Below are 19,549 nucleotides of genomic sequence, written 5' to 3'. Positions count from 1 at the left end.
AATGGTTAGTATTTTTAATTTCTTTGATAATGGGTGACATGACTCATTTTATGGGCAACAAACGTGTTTCTAATGATTTTCTACAGAATAATTAATAGCCTTTTGCTCTTTGTAGAATTTCCCCAGAATATTATCTCATGCCAAATGACTGACTCAGAGTAACTATGATAGACAGTCTTTTTGTGTTGATATTAGTGGCACCAGATAAAGTAAACATCACAAAGCTAGGTAATTGAATTTATTTTACGATAAGTCTTTATGTGTCTTCCCGTTAAGACTTTTGTCAAGGGTAATGCCCAAGAATTTCACTTGGCTTCCTTCTGTCATCAGTTGAGTATTATGAGCAATTTTTACAGGGCTCATTTCTGTCTCTGGTTCAGAGACAAACTGCATTATCTGGGTCTTGGTGACATTCAGTTTTAGTCCATTTTTATGGAACCAGGATTCAAGTTTTGCTAGAACATTTCGTACAAAGTGTGCAATTTTTTCAATTGTGTCATTTTCTATCAGTACTGAGGTGTCAGTTGTGAACAAGACTGAATGAGCATTGATATTCAATGGTAAATCATTGACATACAACAAGAACAGGTATGGACCCAGTACTGAACCCTGTGGGACCCCGTGGGAAACTGTTTTCCATTTGGAGTACTAGATGACTGAATCTGATGTTGAAACAACTCTTTGTTTCATTTCTATCATATTCCCTAAGAACTGAGCTACTGTAATGCAGTATCCTTGATACTGGAGCTCTTAAGTTTGTAAAGTAGTGATGAGTGGTTCACTGAATCAAAGACTTTTGTTAGTTCAGATAATATTCCTGAAACCTTTTTGTCCTGGTCCAGTGAGGTGCTTAGGTTTTCTGTGAATTTTCTGATGGCGTTTATTGTGCTTTTTCCTCTTTGGAAACCAAACTGATTTTTAGATATAATGTCATTTTTTATAAGAAAATTTTCAAGTTGTTTTGTGGTGAAGTTTTGGATGTGTATCATTGCTTAACACAAGAAAAACAATGTTCAGTACACCATATCTTATTATGGATATCCTCTACCAAAATAATAATACGTATCTTGTGTAATCCAGGGTGCTGCTTCTAGATGCTGCCGTAGGTTCATGTTGATGTTACTGCATCGCCACATGGGATTCATGTAATGGTTTAAATAAGTTTCAGTAATTCCTGATCACAAAGAATTTTATTTTGCATGCTAGATGTTTGGTGGAGAACGTACAAAATCTAACTACATGCTGTTAATACAAAATTTGCTCCAAGACTGACTTACTTATGACTGACGCAAGACTGGCTTATGGCAGTGTACAAATTACCTCTATTTATATGATTTTAAACAATTACTGTTATTGTTACATACTGAATTTTGCATGTATAACACTTAAAGTTTTTACATACATCTTCCCAAATTACATAGAAAATTACATGGAATAATAGTGAATAATTTCATAAAAAGACAGAAAAGAATCTGTTTCTATTAAGACTATTAAATTACATGTTTTATCATTGCAACAATATATATTACTATACTAACTAAAACGAGAATTATCCTATTATTAACAGGCAAACAGAGCGATTAATTTTATTGAATGAAAGGCCTAGATTCAATTAATTAAATTTTTTATGAGTAAAGTTTTACATTTCTATATAGTCGTAAGTATAGTTCTATAAACTAACACCAACTAGAACATGAGCATGTTTGATTCTGACTGAAAATCATCATGTCTTATATTAGGAGAATGAATAATTTTAGTGCCTGTAGTTTGTATTGTGTGTAAATTATGATGGTACATTAGTTTTTAATCCAATAGGGTTCCTTCATTCTATATACTGGTGAAGCCCAATGTAAACAATGGCAAAATAATAGTTCAAATTAGTGTAAATTACTAAGTTACACCATGGAGAATCTTCAGTGTATTTGAATCCATATAACCAGAAACATGTTTCCTTCATTCTATATATTGGTGAGACACAATGTCAAAGCAACAGTTTAAATACGTGTAAATTACTAATATTACACATGTCCCTCTTCGGGAGTGTGGAGATGAGACTGAAATAGGGTACAGGATCCCAAAAATGGTTGTGGTATTACACAAGAGAACTTTCTTAAAGATAGTCTTGTGGTGGTTAGCATAAATTACAAAATTTGGGTTTCTATTTACTTTAAGCTTATTATGTAACTGCTTTTTTCTGGCACTAGAAACTCTTATTCCTCATGTAATCCAGTTCAGTTTATTCTTTACTTTTTTTGATAAGATTTTGTGATGAATGTTTCATTGAAGACACACAAAAAAAAAAAATCTAAAAATTTAACAGAGGTTGTGTAGTATGAAACACCTTGTTCTACAGGCTAGTTTATGACACTTAACTTATCACAAAACAAAATCTAAATATTCTCTACTAAAATTCCTTGTCATATAAGATTCAGATTTTAGTTACTCTGATTTTTGGCACTCTATATACAAAGCAGAATGATCAGATATTCTTAGATTTAGACAAAAATTCCTTGTATCGTCAGATCAGTAATTTGCAAAAATATCATCTGCAGGTTACTGCTTGGAATTTTTCTCGAATGCACACAGGAGGGATTAAACCCAGATTTCTGGATTAAATCATGAAATTTTACTGTGTCACTGCATTCAACTAATGTAATTAAACTAAAGTCTTCCAGTTAAAGAAAATCAATAAATGAAAATGTATTAATGTTAAAAACTTCTGTTTGTTGTAGGCTGCACAATTACTGCTTGATGCTGGAGCTAATTTAACAGCAAGTGATAAAGATGGTCAGCAAATCATACATAAGGCTTCCCAATTTGGGGACACTACAGCCATTGATTATCTTGTGGAAAAGTGGCCATCAACATGGGGCTGTGACAGCCATGGAAATACTGTTCTACATTTTGCTGCTAGAAGTCGTAGAAATAGACTGATCAGCATAGCGCATATCCTAAAGAGGAATCTGGTGTCTGTAGATGAGAGGAACTTGGAAGGACAGACAGCACTAGCAATGCTTGTGGAGCGCGGTAGTAAATTGCACTCTACACACGGTGAAGTAGAGATATTGTTGACAGAAGGAGCAAGTCCCACTACAAAGGACAACAATGGGAAAATGCCTCTGCACACCGCAGCTAGTGTCGGCGATGTGAAGGTACAGTCAGTACTAGTAGTTTTTGATATAAGCATAATTTTATGAAATTAAAATTAATTTGTACTACAACAACTGTTATGTAAATAAGGATAGGTACTGTAGGGAAACTGAGAGCAGTTTAGGAAAGGTAGATAAAATTTCTAAGCAGTCACTGAAAATTGACTTCAAACAGATAACAAAGGTGCACCTACACATAGACTCTGAATCACATTATACTGTCTAGCTTGCTCCACAACTGGTCAGTGTGATATCAACTCATACATCTCCAACTTTCTGAATTTTGCATATTTGAACAACATTTGTAACATATTCTTCATTCCTGGAAATCTACTAGCCACAATCTGTACTATTTCTAGCTATTCATGTATCTCCTCTCCTACTCCTGTCGTCACTTCATTGATCTACCTTCATGCCACCATCAGTCCTCATGATATGTTTTTATTTATCTGCCTCAGTGAAATTATCTCTTCCTTATATTTTCATCTCACACTGGATCCTATAGTTTTCCCTGCAATTTTATCCTTATCCTTTTTCCACCAGCCCTCTGGGCTGGCGTCTTGCCCCTCTGGGCTGGCCTCTTACCCCTCTGTAATGGCACTAGCCACCTGCTTTGTGTGTATGTACATGTTACATATCAACACAATCTTTCCTAACACCCTTAACCTTCTCTCCTGCTGTTGTTCGTCTCCCAACTTGTGTATCTTGTATGCTCCCACCACTCAAGTCAGTGAAGGACACTGTTCAGTCAAGCTGTCAAGCCAGGAAAGATCAGCCACTATGTGCGTGTGCATTTTATTAGCACTCTGAGGAAGGAATTTATTCAACAGCTGAGTTCTTCTGGATGACTGCCTTCTGTTCAGCATATCTTCTCTTCAGCATAACTTCAGCATATTTCTCAGTAATAATATTTAAGGAGAAGCTGAATAATGTATAAATGTATTCTCTGAATGAGAGCAGTTTTGAGATGTGTTACAATAGAGATCTTAAATACCAAAGAAAGAAAGATAATGGGAAATATTTTTCATTCAAGAGTTGTAATAGGTGAAGGTGGGACTATCCGACTTGTTTTTATACCACTCCTGATATCAGTATTCTTTTTTCTCATCTTGCTTTGTTAATAATACATATAAAATAGCTACTAAAGATATCCAAGATCTTATTCAAGGTGGAATTCATAAACCTTTATCATTCACTTTGTAATATCATCTTTACTGACGATGATGGCATATTTAGATCACCAGAAATATTTTTTTGAAAGAAATACTATACACGCAAACCATATGAAGGTAAAAATATTTGATGAGCAAAAAGTTGTAATTTTCTAATGTGATATAGCTTATTTGAAAAACTTCATTCTCTGCTTCTCATTATACTTTATTAGAATACCCTCATTCTCCTCTTTTCAACAAACATTTTACTTTTTACAAAAACTTTGTACTTCAAAAGTTATTTGTATTCAAAATTTTTATTTTTAGGATGCTGCAGTCATAAAATCTAATTAATTTCCAAAATTCAGTACCATAGTTTTATAGCCTGATTTATCTTTTTCAAAAAATGCAAATTTTCACTAAAATTTCTTGCTAGATTGTTAATTATTTCAATTAGAAATTTTCACTTCCCAAAGAATTTCTAGTAAATTTTGGGAAACCCATTTAACAATGAACTGTGCTCCCACAAAGTAGTACCAATGATTTCCCCATTTTCTATTTGTACTGTTATTTAAACAAAATTATGTTACTGTCATTTTGTTTATGTTCCTTTTTATTTTTCCTGATTTTCATGTTAATATATGAAATGTAATAGCTCTGTATTTCAACAAATTGTAGTTTTCCATATTACGTGCATCTATAAATAAGTATGGTGCACAAAACGTAAGTCAATCAGAAGCCAGGAGTCATTACATAAACAATGTGCCTCATTATGTAATTTTCAGTTCAGTTCATGCTATGTAGTCCAAAAATAAACATAATGTAACTGACAGTCTGTGTTTGACTACCAAAATGTTACCACATATGTGAGAATCACTGTATGTGATCTGATGTTTTCCCAGTGCACAGAAATCTTGAAAATTTCTCGGGTATTCAGCCGGGTAGCGCCGTCCAAAAGGCGCGATATTTCGGCAAGACGACTTCTTGCCATCTTCAGGCGATCTTGGTGCCTGATTGATCTCTGATGGATGCCAACTTCATATAATCTCCATCCCTCCCCCGCAGCCTCTGTCTGGGCGCTTCTGAGTGGTCCACGGCTACGCAGTGCTGCAGGAGTGATTCGCTGAGTGTCATGCTGGGCGGACAGGGCTGTTCAATCTGCTGTTATAAGCTGTTCTTTGTGTGGCAAAAATGTGTAACTTCACAAAATATTTGCAGTGCCTCTTAGCAGCTAAACTTCTGGTTGTGTATTTCTTTTATTGTCTTCTTCCTGTGTAAAATATTTCAAGGTAGGTTTTGACATGTCTTATTGGCATGAGAGGCATGAATGACCTCCGCTTCCTTAAAATGGAACACAAATTATCCAGACTATATTCATGCAGTGTTTGATAACAAGAGCCCTTAGTGACTTCCAATGCACTTTAAACATAATTTTAAACATTTTCTAAACTTTTTTTTTCTTTTTTTGCTTACAAGCATAACATGGAATATATGTAGCACATTAAGTCATTGGTAAATAGATCAGAAGTTTGAAGCTGTTTTATACCAGGAAGTTTGATTCTTAAAAGAATTTGGGGAGTACTGATTACTTACTATCTTGGAAAAACCACTATAGGATTAAGAACTATTTACATTCCATAGGTGCAGGAATGAAAAGGAATTTCTTGGACAATTTCAACTAAATTTGTTAGTCATGTGGCTTATTATTTTTATAGAAACACTGTGGCAGGGAAACGTGACATAAAAGTGTCCAAAAACAAGCTTTTGGTATTTATATCCTGTATTGATTTGACTTGCAATACTTTAAAAAGTATGAGTGCAACTTGTCTCTTATTTGTGCTCTTCATTGTGTCGGTGAGCACTGCATTGAGCTAAGAATTTTGTCAATGGATTTCAGGACATAAGATCAAGCCATATTGCCAAATACTACAGATAAATTTAGCATTCTCTCTGGCATCATATGGTGTAAAACAGAAGAGAATCTGACAATCATGTGTGCAATATATACCACATGTGCATATGTTGAACAACTCCTCCTAAGTCCCTGAATCAACTTCAGCCAGAATTGGCACACCTGTTACTTACCATAAGGAAAGAAATACCGTGAAGTTAAAAACCACCACTCTCCCATTTGGGTGGAGATGGGGTGGTAATGGGGTGATGGACAAAGAAGGGGGACGAGGAGGTGGATTGACAGAAAAGGGTGGAGGAGATGGTCAGAGATAAGGTGGAGATGGACAGCGAGAGGGGGCAGGAAGAGATGGATAGAGAGAGGTGGAAGAGGAAGTGGATGAGAGAGGGGACAGGAGGAGATGGAAAAGTGGGAGAAGGAGAAGATGGACAGAGAGAGGGGAGGAAGCGATGGGCAGAGAAAGCAGAGAAAGGGAGGGGAAGAGGAGATGAGATGAGCACAGAGACAGGGGGGCTGGGGGCTAAATAGAGAGGGGGGAGGGGGGGCTAATCTTCGAAAGGATAAAGTTGTCAGTCAGTAAATATGAAGAGATCTGGAACTAGTTGTGGCAGTTTTGTGTACTTAAATTAACAAATCATTATCAAATCTTTAACAGCAGGAAGATGACCAAAGAAGATGTGTTATGAGACTTCCCCCTGTACCAGTGGTGGCAAAATGAATCATAAAAATCAAGTTATATCTGCAAGAATTCCTTTCCTCTGTAAGATCTTTTGTCATAATTTTCTACGTTATGCTGGTTAGTTAGGAGATGATTTGTAAATATTGTTGTTACTTGCCAAACTGAGGCTTTCATTACATCCTCGCAGCAGTTTATGGGACCATTCCCACTTAATAGTGTGAAGTAATAACATAGGGGTAGCCAAGTATACTAGTGCGTGTAACCTAAAACATTAGCACAGGAAATGTAAAAATGTAGAATACTCTATTAGATGGCACAAATTTAAGCAGCTGGAACCATGCGGCAACTCTCTGAAGCAAGCTCAAGCTATCGAGTTCTGTTGGAAGCCACTACCTGGAAATTGTGGGGATCTAGTTAAGATGACACAAGTGGACAATATGCTCAGAAGAAGATCCTACTGGATGAATATTACATAAATTCAGTGAAGTAAAAAAAAAAAAATAATAATAAAAAAATAAAAAAATAAAAAAAAATGTAGAAGTACATGGAGCATGGTAACAACAACAAAACTGATTATGAATTATTAACTGAAAGTTTTGAGCCGAAATATACCAGAAAAGACAGAGCACTAGATGCTAACTTTGAGAAAATGGCTAACATTTGTAGTTTTTTTAGTAGCAATACATGCAGAATATGAGGATATGGGTACAGTTTTGAGACACCCTCATGTGTCTAATAGATATTGACTTTTGTGAAAGACCGACAATTAGATGAAGGAGCAAAGCAAAATAATTGTAAATTCATTTAAAGAAATTGTGTGGTATGTGGCATCTGTGTCTAAAAAATCTAATTGTGTGGTATTTTAGCTGCAAACAATAAGTCATGGCTGAAAACCACATACTACAGATGGAGATTAATATTAGAGAACAGTGCAATGCAGAATTACCATAAAATCATGAAATAAACTCATCGGAAACAAACAAAATTGGAGAATGACAATAAGTCATGGCTGAAAACCACATACTACAGATGGAGAATAATATTAGAGAACAGTGCAATGCAGAATAACCATAAAATCATAAAATAAACTTATCGGAAACAAACAAAATTGGAGAATATTATTCTTTCTCAGTTGTTACTGAAAACTGTGTAGGTGACAAAATGGATAAGTTTCTGGGCTCAGTGATGATGGAACATTTAGTTAATAATATGTTCATTTAATTAATTTGGGGAAACCTAAAAATTCAACAAGAACAAGTGTATTTCTGTTGAAACAAAAGTTTGGCATAGCTGATGGTGAAAATAATTTCTGAGGAGAGAAATTTTAAATAAAAATAAAACAAAGTATTGCTAAGTAACACATTGCCAGTGTGAATATCAGCAATCATTGTTAATTCCATTGTTATTGAAAGTCATTTGCCCCAGATCTAAAAATAGAAGGAAAGTAGAGGATGAGAAGTGAAGATGGAGTATATACATGAAGAGAAGCCAACAAAAGTATAACAGAAAGACTGAAAGAAATGAAAAGAAGAAAAAAAGCAATAGAAGAGGGTTTACTCATAATTTTTGGAATGCAGAAATGCATTTCCCAGATACCTTCAGTGACTATGCATGATGGAAACAAGGAGAAGCAACAGCAGATGAAGCAGTGCATTGGATTATGAAGAACTCAAACCAAAATGCAGGCCAACCTGACCTTTTTAGAAATAGGATTTCTGAGTTACTAGCTAACTCAAATATTTCTCTGAGAAATTAAATCTCAACACCCTGTTTCAGGCAGGAAAATTGAAATAGGCCTAGCACTAAGATCCTAAATGAAGGGAGTGTGGAAATTTTGTCTCTACAGGACAAACTTCATAGATCAGTACTTAATGGAATGTGAAGCTTACAGGATTAATAAAGGCAAGTGATCCATGGTATAGGGGTATCCTCTTTGACTAGTTATCAAAAGTACTCTGTCCCAAGTTCAAACCCAGCCACTTCTTAAATTTTGATTAAAAATCATTGATAGTGGCAGCTGATGCCTTCCAGCATAAGAAGTAAACCTCGTTCCACCAACGGCCTTGTCAATGAGGGCAGATGATTGGACAGAGTTTCAGAGCAATCTCTTGCCCATGGGGTGGGAAACTGCTCCTAAAAGGCAGAAGGATCAGCAATAATCAACAACATGTGGATACAGAAGGCAATCACTGCATTAAAGACACACAATGTGTATCTATATGGCCTGATAATTTAAAAAGTGTTATGATGACCTTTCCTTTGGAGAAAGACTCCATATTAGTCCCCCATTTGGATCTCTGAGAGGGGACTGTCAAGGGAAAGGTAACGGTGGGAAAAAGGTGGAATAACCAATGATGAGATAACATTCTGTGAGCTGGAGCATGAGATATCAGAAGTTTAAATATAGTAGGAAAGCTAGAAAATGCAAAAACTCAATCTAGAAATAATGAGGATCAGTGAAGTGAAATGGAAAGAAGGCAAGGGTTTCTGATCAGATGAATGTAGGGTAATATTAATTGAGAATGAAACTGTATGATAGAAGTAGGATTCTTTATGAATAGAAAAGTAGGGCATACAGTGAGCTACTGTGAACACTTCAATGATAGGGTAGTTCTCATCAGAATAGGCAGAAAACCAGTGCCAACAATTATAGTTCAGTTATACATGCCAACATCACTAGCAGTAGATGAAGATATAGAGAAAGTTTATGAGGATACTGAATAGGTCCCTATGGATGTGGACACTGTGATCAGGACACCAAAATGGAGACAGACAAATGGACAAAAACCAAAAAAAGCTGCCTATACTGTTGCAGTAAGTAAAAACTAAATTTACATCCCTATTGACAGATAAGCTATAGTCATGGCGATACATTTAAGTGTGACCCATCTTTCTGCCTTAGAGCCAGCACCCAGCATTATGCAGCTTCCAGTAATGATGTAACTTCCTGAAACCATCTGAAGATGAACCTGAAAAGGTTCGAAAACCGGTTCATGGAATAAAACATAATTATTCGAAAAAGTTACTGGTTGCAGTTCTGTATAGTTTATTTACATTCAATATACAGTCACAGTTTTAAAATATCTGTAATAGATAAGCATAACATATAAATGTCATGTGACTTGGGGCCTCCCATCAGGTAGACCGTTCGGTAGGTGCAAGCCTTTCGATTTGACACCACTGCGGTGACATGCGCATCAATGGGGATGAAATGATGATGATTAAGACAATGCAATGCTTAGTCCCTGAGCAGAGAAAATCTCCGACCCAGCCGGTAATCAAACCCGGGCCCTTAGGATTGACATTCTGTTGCACTGGCTACTCAGATACTGGGGGAAGACATAGGATGTAAGTGCTACTCTTAGATGCAGATGTTAGCACAGGAGAGGAATTTTTGGTGGTCTACATCAAGCCAGTCAAAAGAGTGGATACTAATATCTAAAAGTAAGATTTATGAAGAAAATGTACACAAATTAGTCCTGTGCACCTGTAAATGAAAGAAAGAAAAATATTTGTAGCTTCTGTAGAATATCCTCCAATGACCTCTTCAAAAAAATTATACATAAACAGTTGATTCTCAATACAAATATTGATTAAAGGCTTTTGTGATGTCAGCTTTTATTTTGTCTCAGCCAGTTTTCTAAATCATTATTATACTTACAGACTTGCAGTAGTTGAACCAAAACCAACCTGTATGTTGAACAGTTAATTAATGAAATAGCTGTAAGTAAACTCAACAGGGGCTTTTAAAATAAATGCCATTAATTTTTGCACTGAAGTCCAAAAAAAGTAATTCAGTAGCATTTTACTTAAATAAATGATAGGTCTTTAACTTCTATACACATTCCAGAGACTACTATTATACAGTCCATGTAATATCATTTAGACAAAGTAAAATGTTAGTCTCATGAGAAGATACAATAGCTGTGTACTGGCATCAATTAACTTTAAATAAAATGGGTTGCATAATTTAAATGCATTGCTTGATGATATAGGAAGATCATTGTATAGACATGTTTGTGGAATAAATGCACCTGATACATGAAATCCATAAGTAAATACATCCACAAGGAGGGCGGGTCCACCCCAACAGCAGAGATGCCCCACAAGGCTGGTACACCATAGGAAGAGACTGAGGCAGCAGTGGCGGACCCATAGCCGTTGCCATGGCACGAGGACACAGCTGGTCACAATAGCACGCGACCTGTCCATCACTCATTATTCACCTGTAGTAACACACTGATCAGGCACATAACAGGGATGGACACACACACACACACACACACACACACACACACACACACACACACACACACACACAGTTAGGGACATGTATGTCACCTCTACATCTACATACATTCTCCGCAATCCACCATATGGTGCGTGGTGAAGGGTACCTTGTACCACAACTAGCATGTTCTCTCCCTGTTCCACTCCCAAACAGAACGAGGGAAAAATGACTGGCTATATGCCTCTGTATGAGCCCTAATCTCTCTTATCTCATCTTTGTGGTCTTTCCGCGAAATGTAAGTTGGTGGCAGTAAAATTGTACTGCAGTCAGCCTAAAATGCTGGTTCTCTAAGTGTCACTAATGTTGTTTGTGTTCTTTAAAAGAACAAATTTTCAGACGCTTACCTCAACCTGTCCACTGCTGAAGATAGTAAGTACTTCTCTTTAATTGGACCATGATGAGCATCAATAACAACCCGGCATTTGTGGCTGATGCCATGGTGTTCGGCCACCCAAGCCTGGTAGGACTGGTTGGGCTGTTAATGACAATGATAGAACTCTAGATGCACTACAATGGCATGCAGTGTTTACAGTGATTATTTATGCATTTTGATGAGCAAAAGCAGCACAGGATCCTGGAGGGTGGCTAACTGTCACAACAACTGCTAAATCTGAAGAGAAGTCCAAGAAGGGAACAAAACCTTACATATGTTTGCATCAGTGACATTAAAAGCAAGGAAGAGTTCCTGAAGCCACATCTTGTACACCTCCCAGTAATTGGCTGCAATTTCATAAGGAGGAAAGGGTGGCAGATATACCAACAGTGTGGAAGACCCACAGTCAGTGTGGCTGACAAGTTTGTAACTGAAACCATAAGAAGCTGCTGATGGTCGAAGAGAGATCAGAGCACTACCTCCATGGACAGAAGAATTGAAGGAACAACCAAATAAACTGAACACATGGAAGTGAACACCATACTTGCCACCAACTGTACCCTACTGTAAGGCACAAACAACAGCATGGCCACAATGAAACAAAGTTTATTCTTCTTCCACATACAAGCAAACAACAGTTGAGACCATGTACAACAGACATAGAAACAATCAAGGTACTGATACAAGAAGTTGCTGACAATATGTATCACACAATATGAGAGTGAATTCCTGCTGCACTACACTTGTGAAGAGGAGGGCTCCAGTAGGCAGCATGACAGATGCCATGCTGTGTGCACTAATATTGTGGCCCCAGCAGGTGGCCTCTGACAGACAGCCCACACAGTTTCCATCATTGGAATATTCAGTTTTGCGGACCAGTGGCTTGTTGCCAGAATGTGTAACCAAGTATTACATACAAGGTTATATCAGTAGTCCATCCAGATATTTCTGTTATACTACTAGTTGTTACATGGTACATTAAATTGTAAATGTAAATATCTAATTATTTGTTGTTGTTGTGGTCTTCACTCTGAAGACTGATTTATTTCTGTCCCTAACCACACTGACTACTCCATGGTGCCCCTGTCTGTGCATCATCCATTCTTTCAGTCAAGTTTTCCATAACATTATTACTTCCACAATTTGTTTCAGTACCTCTTCAGTAGTTATCACATCTACCCATCTAATCTCCAGCAATTCTTCTGCAGCAACACATTTTTGTCTGGACTGCTAATCATGTACATTTCACTTTGATATAAAGTTTTCCGGATAAATGCTTTCAGAAAATACTTCATGAACTTAGCCTGACACTTACATTAGAATGTTAAAGTATTTATCTTTTTCTTTATTCACATTGCATTTTATATCCTCTATTCTTGTCCCATTGTCAGTTAATTTGGTGCCCAAATAGCAAAGCTTCTCTACTACCTTTTGTGTCTCATTTCCTAATCTATCTCCCTCAGCACCACCTGACATTATTTTACTACATTCCATTACCCTTGTTTTACTTTTGTTATTATCCATCTTATATCCTTTTCCCAAAATGCTTTCCATTCCATTTAATGATCTTCCATGGCCTTTGCCATATGTTATAGAATAACAATGCCATCAGCAAACCTTCTCAAGATTGTCTTTATTTTCTTCATTGCTTGCTGAATGAACAGCTTCAACAGCCTCGGTAATATGCTACAATCTTGTCTCACTCAGTCCTCAACTACTCACTTCCTCTTATTTCCTTTGACTGTTTCAACTGCAGCATGGTTTCTATACTGCTTGTAGATAATCTTCTGTACTCGGTATTTTATTTTGCTAGCTTCAGAATTTCAAAGAGTGTACTCCAGTCAACATTGACAAAAGCTTTTTCTAGGTCTACAAGTGCTAAATCGAATAACATGTTGTGAATTTGAGGGGAAAAGTAGTATTTGCATGTTTAACTTATCAGTTGATTTCAAATTATTATGAAGGTTTTGATTCTTCAGTTGATGTATTGAGGATAATAATTAAATGAAAGTAAATATAAGAGAAAGACCCTTTTAGGTAATGGAGGTCTTGACTGCAGCTGGAGCAGATGTCACATTGAAGGATGTCACTGGTCGAACACCCCTGCACTTGGCAGCTGAGGCACACAATGTGGAAGGTCTGGAACTGTTACTGAAAAAGGCAGCAAGCATTGATGAACAAGACAGCGATGGCCAAACTCCACTGATGCTTGCTGTTGGTAGCAGTAATGCAATCAATTTACTGCTGAGGAAAGGTGCAAGTATTAGTGTGAAAAATCACTCTGGGAAGACAGCCCTGGAAGAAGCAATGGATCATGGCAGTCATGGTGTAAGTTTAAACTACACAATTCTCACCAAAGAAAAAGACTCTTGTATTGTACTGTAAGACTGAAACAACAGCATAGCCACAGTGAACCAGAGTTTGTTCTTCATCCATGTGCAAGTGAACAACACTTGAGAATGTGGACACAAACATAGAAACAATCCAGGCACTGATACAAGCAGTTTCTGACAATAAGTGACAACACAGTATGAGAGTGATTGGCTGCCGCACTATGCTTATAAAGAGGAGGGCTCTGGAAATGGCACAGCAAATGCTGTATATTGTCCAGAAGTCATGTGGTGGATTACCAATGCAGTTTCCAAATTGTAGTATGCCAGTGGCCAGTGGCCCAAGCATTACACACAGAGTTCTAGGAGTACTCCATCCAGAAATTTCTGTTATCATACTCACACTTATTGCACGGTATATTATCTTGTAAATGTAAATATCTAAATATTTGTTGTTGTTGTTGTGGTCTTCATCGTGGAGGCTGGTTTACTTCTCTTCATAACCAAATTGACTATTCCATGATGCCTCACTATGTGTTATCCAACAATCCCTTCTTATGGTGAAGTTTTCCTTAACATTATCACTTCCCCAGTTCGTTTCAGTATCTCTTCAGTAGCTATCTGATCTAGCCATCTAATGTTTGGCATTCTCCTGTGGCACCACATTTCAAAACCTTCAGTTCCCTTTTTGTCTGGACTGCTAGTCTTCTATATTTCACTTTGATATAAAAGTTTCCAGATAAATGCTTTCAGAAATACTTTGAAACACTTAGCCCTGCACTAAGATGGTAAAATAGTTATCTTTGTCTTTAATGATATTTCATTATATAGTCTCTCTTTTTCTGCCATTGTCAGTTATTTTTGTGCCTGAATAACAAAGCTTCTCTGCTACCTTTAGTGTCTTATTTCCTAATTTATCTTCCTCAAGATTACCTAACTTGATTTTACTACACTCCATTACCCTCATTTTACCTTTTTTGACATTCATCTTATATCCTTTTCCCAAAAACACAATCTGTTCCATTCAAAGATCTTCCAAGGCCTTTGCCATCTCTGATATGATTACAAAGTCATCGGCAACCCTTAATATTTTTTTTCTTCTCCTTGAATTTTGATTCCGATTCCAGATTTCTCTTTGATTTCCTTTACTACTTGCTGAATGTACAGTTTTAACAGCATGTGGTATGGGCTATAGCCTTGTCTCACTCACTTCTCAGCTACTGTCTCCCTCTCATATCCTTTGTCTGTTTCAACCACAGTCTGGTTTCTGTACAACTTGTAGATAATCTTCTGCATCTTGCATTTTATTTTGCTAGTTTCAGAATTTCAAAAAATGTATTCCAGTTAACATCATCAAAAGTTTTCACTGTGTCTACAAGTGCTAATTCTAATAACATGTTGTGAACTTGATGGAAAGAGGAATGTTTACATGTTTAACTTATCAGTTGACTTTAAATTATTATGAAAGTTGCGGTTCTTCAGTTGATGTATTCAGGGTAAGAAATAATGAAAGTCATTTTCAGGTAGTGGAGGCCTTGGTTGCGGCTGGAGCAGATGTCACATTGAAGGATGTCACTGGTCGAACACCCCTACACTGGGCAGCCAAGGCACACAGTGTGGAAGGTCTGGAGCTGTTACTGAAAAAGGCAGCAAGCATTGATGAACAGGACAATGATGGCCAAACTCCACTGATGCTTGCTGTTGGTAGCGGTAATGCAGTCAATCTACTGCTGAGGAAAGGCGCGAGTATAAATGTGAAAAATCACTCTGGGAAGACAGCCCTGGAAGAAGCAATGGATCATGGCAGTCATGGTGTAAGTTTAAACTACACAATTCTCACCAAAGAAAAAGACTCTTGTATTGTACTGTAAGACTGAAACAACAGCATAGCCACAGTGAACCAGAGTTTGTTCTTCATCCATGTGCAAGTGAACAACACTTGAGAATGTGGACACAAACATAGAAACAATCCAGGCACTGATACAAGCAGTTTCTGACAATAAGTGACAACACAGTATGAGAGTGATTGGCTGCTGCACTATTCTTATAAAGAGGAGGGCTCTGGAAATGGCGCAGCAAATGCTGTATGGTGTCCAGAAGTCATGTGGTGGGTGGCCAATGCAGTTTCCAAATTGTAGTATGCCAGTGGCCAGTGGCCCAAGCATTACACACAGGGTTCTAGGAGTACTCCATCCAGAAATTTCTGTTATCAGACTCACACTTATTGCACGGTATATTATCTTGTAAATGTAAATATCTAAATATTTGTTGTTGTTGTGGTCTTCATCATGGAGGCTGGTTTACTTCTCTTCATAACCAAATTGACTATTCCATCTACATCTACATCTACATTTATACTCCGCAAGCCACCCAACGGTGTGTGGCGGAGGGCACTTTATGTGCCACTGTCATTACCTCCCTTTCCTGTTCCAGTCGCGTATGGTTCGTGGGAAGAACGACTGTCTCAAGGCCTCTGTGCGCGCTCTAATCTCTCTAATTTTACATTCGTGATCTCCTTGGGAGGTATAAGTAGGGGGAAGCAATATATTCGATACCTCATCCAGAAACGCACCCTCTCGAAACCTGGCGAGCAAGCTACACCGCGATGCAGAGCGCCTCTCTTGCAGAGTCTGCCACTTGAGTTTGTTAAACATCTCCGTAACGCTATCACGGTTACCAAATAACCCTGTGACGAAACGCGCCGCTCTTCTTTGAATCTTCTCTATCTCCTCCGTCAACCCGATCTGGTACGGATCCCACACTGATGAGCAATACTCAAGTATAGGTCGAACGAGTGTTTTGTATGCCACCTCCTTTGTTGATGGACTACATTTTCTAAGGACTCTCCCAATGAATCTCAACCTGGTACCCGCCTTACCAACAATTAATTTTATATGATCATTCCACTTCAAATCGTTCCGCACGCATACTCCCAGATATTTTACAGAAGTAACTGCTACCAGTGTTTGTTCCGCTATCATATAATCATACAATAAAGGATCCTTCTTTCTATGTATTCGCAATATATTACATTTGTCTATGTTAAGGGTCAGTTGCCACTCCCTGCACCAAGTGCCTATCCGCTGCAGATCTTCCTGCATTTCGCTACAATTTTCTAATGCTGCAACTTCTCTGTATACTACAGCATCATCCGCGAAAAGCCGCATGGAACTTCCGACACTATCTACTAGGTCATTTATATACACTCCTGTAAATTGAAATAAGAACACCGTGAATTCATTGTCCCAGGAAGGGGAAACTTTATTGACACATTCCTGGGGTCAGATACATCACATGATCACACTGACAGAACCACAGGCACATAGACACAGGCAACAGAGCATGCACAATGTCGGCACTAGTACAGTGTATATCCACCTTTCGCAGCAATGCAGGCTGCTATTCTCCCATGGAGACGATCGTAGAGATGCTGGATGTAGTCCTGTGGAACGGCTTGCCATGCCATTTCCACCTGGCACCTCAGTTGGACCAGCGTTCGTGCTGGACGTGCAGACCGCGTGAGACGACGCTTCATCCAGTCCCAAACATGCTCAATGGGGGACAGATCCGGAGATCTTGCTGGCCAGGGTAGTTGACTTACACCTTCTAGAGCACGTTGGGTGGCACGGGATACATGCGGACGTGCATTGTCTGTTGGAACAGCAAGTTCCCTTGCCGGTCTAGGAATGGTAGAACGATGGGTTCGATGAGGGTTTGGATGTACCGTGCACTATTCAGTGTCCCCTCGACGATCACCAGTGGTGTATGGCGAGTGTAGGAGATCGCTCCCCACACCATGATGCCGGGTGTTGGCCCTGTGTGCCTCGGTCATATGCAGTCCTGATTGTGGCGCTCACCTGCACAGTGCCAAACATGAATACTACCATCATTGGCACCAAGGCAGAAGCGACTCTCATCGCTGAAGACGACACGTCTCCATTTGTCCCTCCATTCACGCTTGTCGCGACACCACTGGAGGCGGGCTGCACGATGTTGGGGTGTGAGCGGAAGACGGCCTAACGGTGTGCGGGACCGTAGCCCAGCTTCATGGAGACGGTTGCGAATGGTCCTCGCCAATACCCCAGGAGCAACAGTGTTCCTGATTTGCTGGGAAGTGGCGGTGCGGTCCCCTACGGCACTGCGTAGGATCCTACGGTCTTGGCGTGCATCCGTGCGTCGCTGCGGTCCGGTCCCAGGTCGACGGGCACGTGCACCTTCCGCCGACCACTGGCTATAACATCGATGTACTGTGGAGACCTCACGCCCCACGTGTTGAGCAATTCGGCGGTACGTCCACCCGGCCTCCCGCATGCCCACTATACGCCCTCGCTCAAAGTCCGTCAACTGCACATACGGTTCTCGTCCACGCTGTCACGGCATGCTACCAGTGTTAAAGACTGCGATGGAGCTCCGTATGCCATGGCAAACTGGCTGACACTGACGGCGGCGGTGCACAAATGCTGCGCAGCTAGCGCCATTTGACGGCCAACACCGCGGTTCCTGGTGTGTCCGCTGTGCCGTGCGTGTGATCATTGCTTGTACAGCCCTCTCGCAGTGTCCAGAGCAAGTATGGTGGGTCTGACACACCAGTGTCAATGTGTTCTTTTTCCATTTCCAGGAGTGTATATTGTGAAAAGCAGTGGTCCCATAACACTCCCCTGTGGCACACCAGAGGTTACTTTAACGTCTGTAGACGTCTCTCCATTGATAACAACATGCTGTGTTCTGTTTGCTAAAAACTCTTCAATCCAGCCACACAGCTGGTCTGATATTCCGTAGGCTCTTACTTTGTTTATCAGGCGACAGTGCGGAACTGTATCGAATGCCTTCCGGAAGTCAAGAAAAATAGCATCTACCTGGGAGCCTGTATCTAATATTTTCTGGGTCTCATGAACAAATAAAGCGAGTTGGGTCTCACACGATCGCTGTTTCCGGAATCCATGTTGGTTCCTACATAGTAGATTCTGAGTTTCCAAAAACGACATGATATTCGAGCAAAAAACATGTTCTAAAATTCTACAACAGATCGACGTTAGAGATATAGGTCTATAGTTTTGCGCATCTGCTCGACGACCCTTCTTGAAGACTGGGACTACCTGTGCTCTTTTCCAATCATTTGGAACCTTCCGTTCCTCTAGAGACATGCGGTACACGGCTGTTAGAAGGGGGGCAAGTTCTTTCGCGTACTCTGTGTAGAATCGAATTGGTATCCCGTCAGGTCCAGTGGCCTTTCCTCTGTTGAGTGATTCCAGTTGCTTTTCTATTCCTTGGACACTTATTTCGATGTCAGCCATTTTTTCGTTTGTGCGAGGATTTAGAGAAGGAACTGCAGTGCGGTCTTCCTCTGTGAAATAGCTTTGGAAAAAGGTGTTTAATATTTCAGCTTTACGCTTGTCATCCTCTGTTTCAATGCCATCATCATCCCGGAGTGTCTGGATATGCTGTTTCGAGCCACTTACTGATTTAACGTAAGACCAGAACTTCCTAGGATTTTCTGTCAAGTCGGTACATAGAATTTTACTTTCGAATTCACTGAACGCTTCACGCATAGCCCTCCTTACGCTAACTTTGACATCGTTTAGCTTCTGTTTGTCTGAGAGGTTTTGGCTGTGTTTAAACTTGCAGTGAAGCTCTCTTTGCTTTCACAGTAGTTTCCTAACTTTG

General features: G+C 39.1%; 1 protein-coding gene across 8 annotated transcripts in view; it reads left to right on the top strand.

Annotated features, from left to right (window-relative positions):
* Nucleotides 1-19,549, top strand: part of LOC126092715 (serine/threonine-protein phosphatase 6 regulatory ankyrin repeat subunit A-like) — a 423,652-nt gene that overhangs the window by 361,241 nt on the left and 42,862 nt on the right. For 5 of the 8 annotated variants that reach the window (XM_049908476.1, XM_049908442.1, XM_049908457.1 and 2 more), the window contains exons 18-19: nucleotides 2,733-3,152; nucleotides 15,409-15,699. In XM_049908476.1, coding sequence (XP_049764433.1) covers nucleotides 2,733-3,152; nucleotides 15,409-15,699 — 711 coding nt within the window. Of the gene's footprint in view, nucleotides 1-2,732; nucleotides 3,153-13,592; nucleotides 13,884-15,408; nucleotides 15,700-19,549 lie in introns of all 8 variants that reach the window. The other 3 variants (XM_049908492.1, XM_049908471.1, XM_049908484.1) reach the window with 2 other exon arrangements.

Source organism: Schistocerca cancellata, chromosome 1 (genome assembly GCF_023864275.1).
Source record: "Schistocerca cancellata isolate TAMUIC-IGC-003103 chromosome 1, iqSchCanc2.1, whole genome shotgun sequence".
NCBI lineage: Eukaryota > Metazoa > Arthropoda > Insecta > Orthoptera > Acrididae > Schistocerca > Schistocerca cancellata.
The sequence above is the reverse complement of the archived record's forward strand: the minus strand, read 5'-3'. Positions and strand labels throughout refer to the sequence as shown.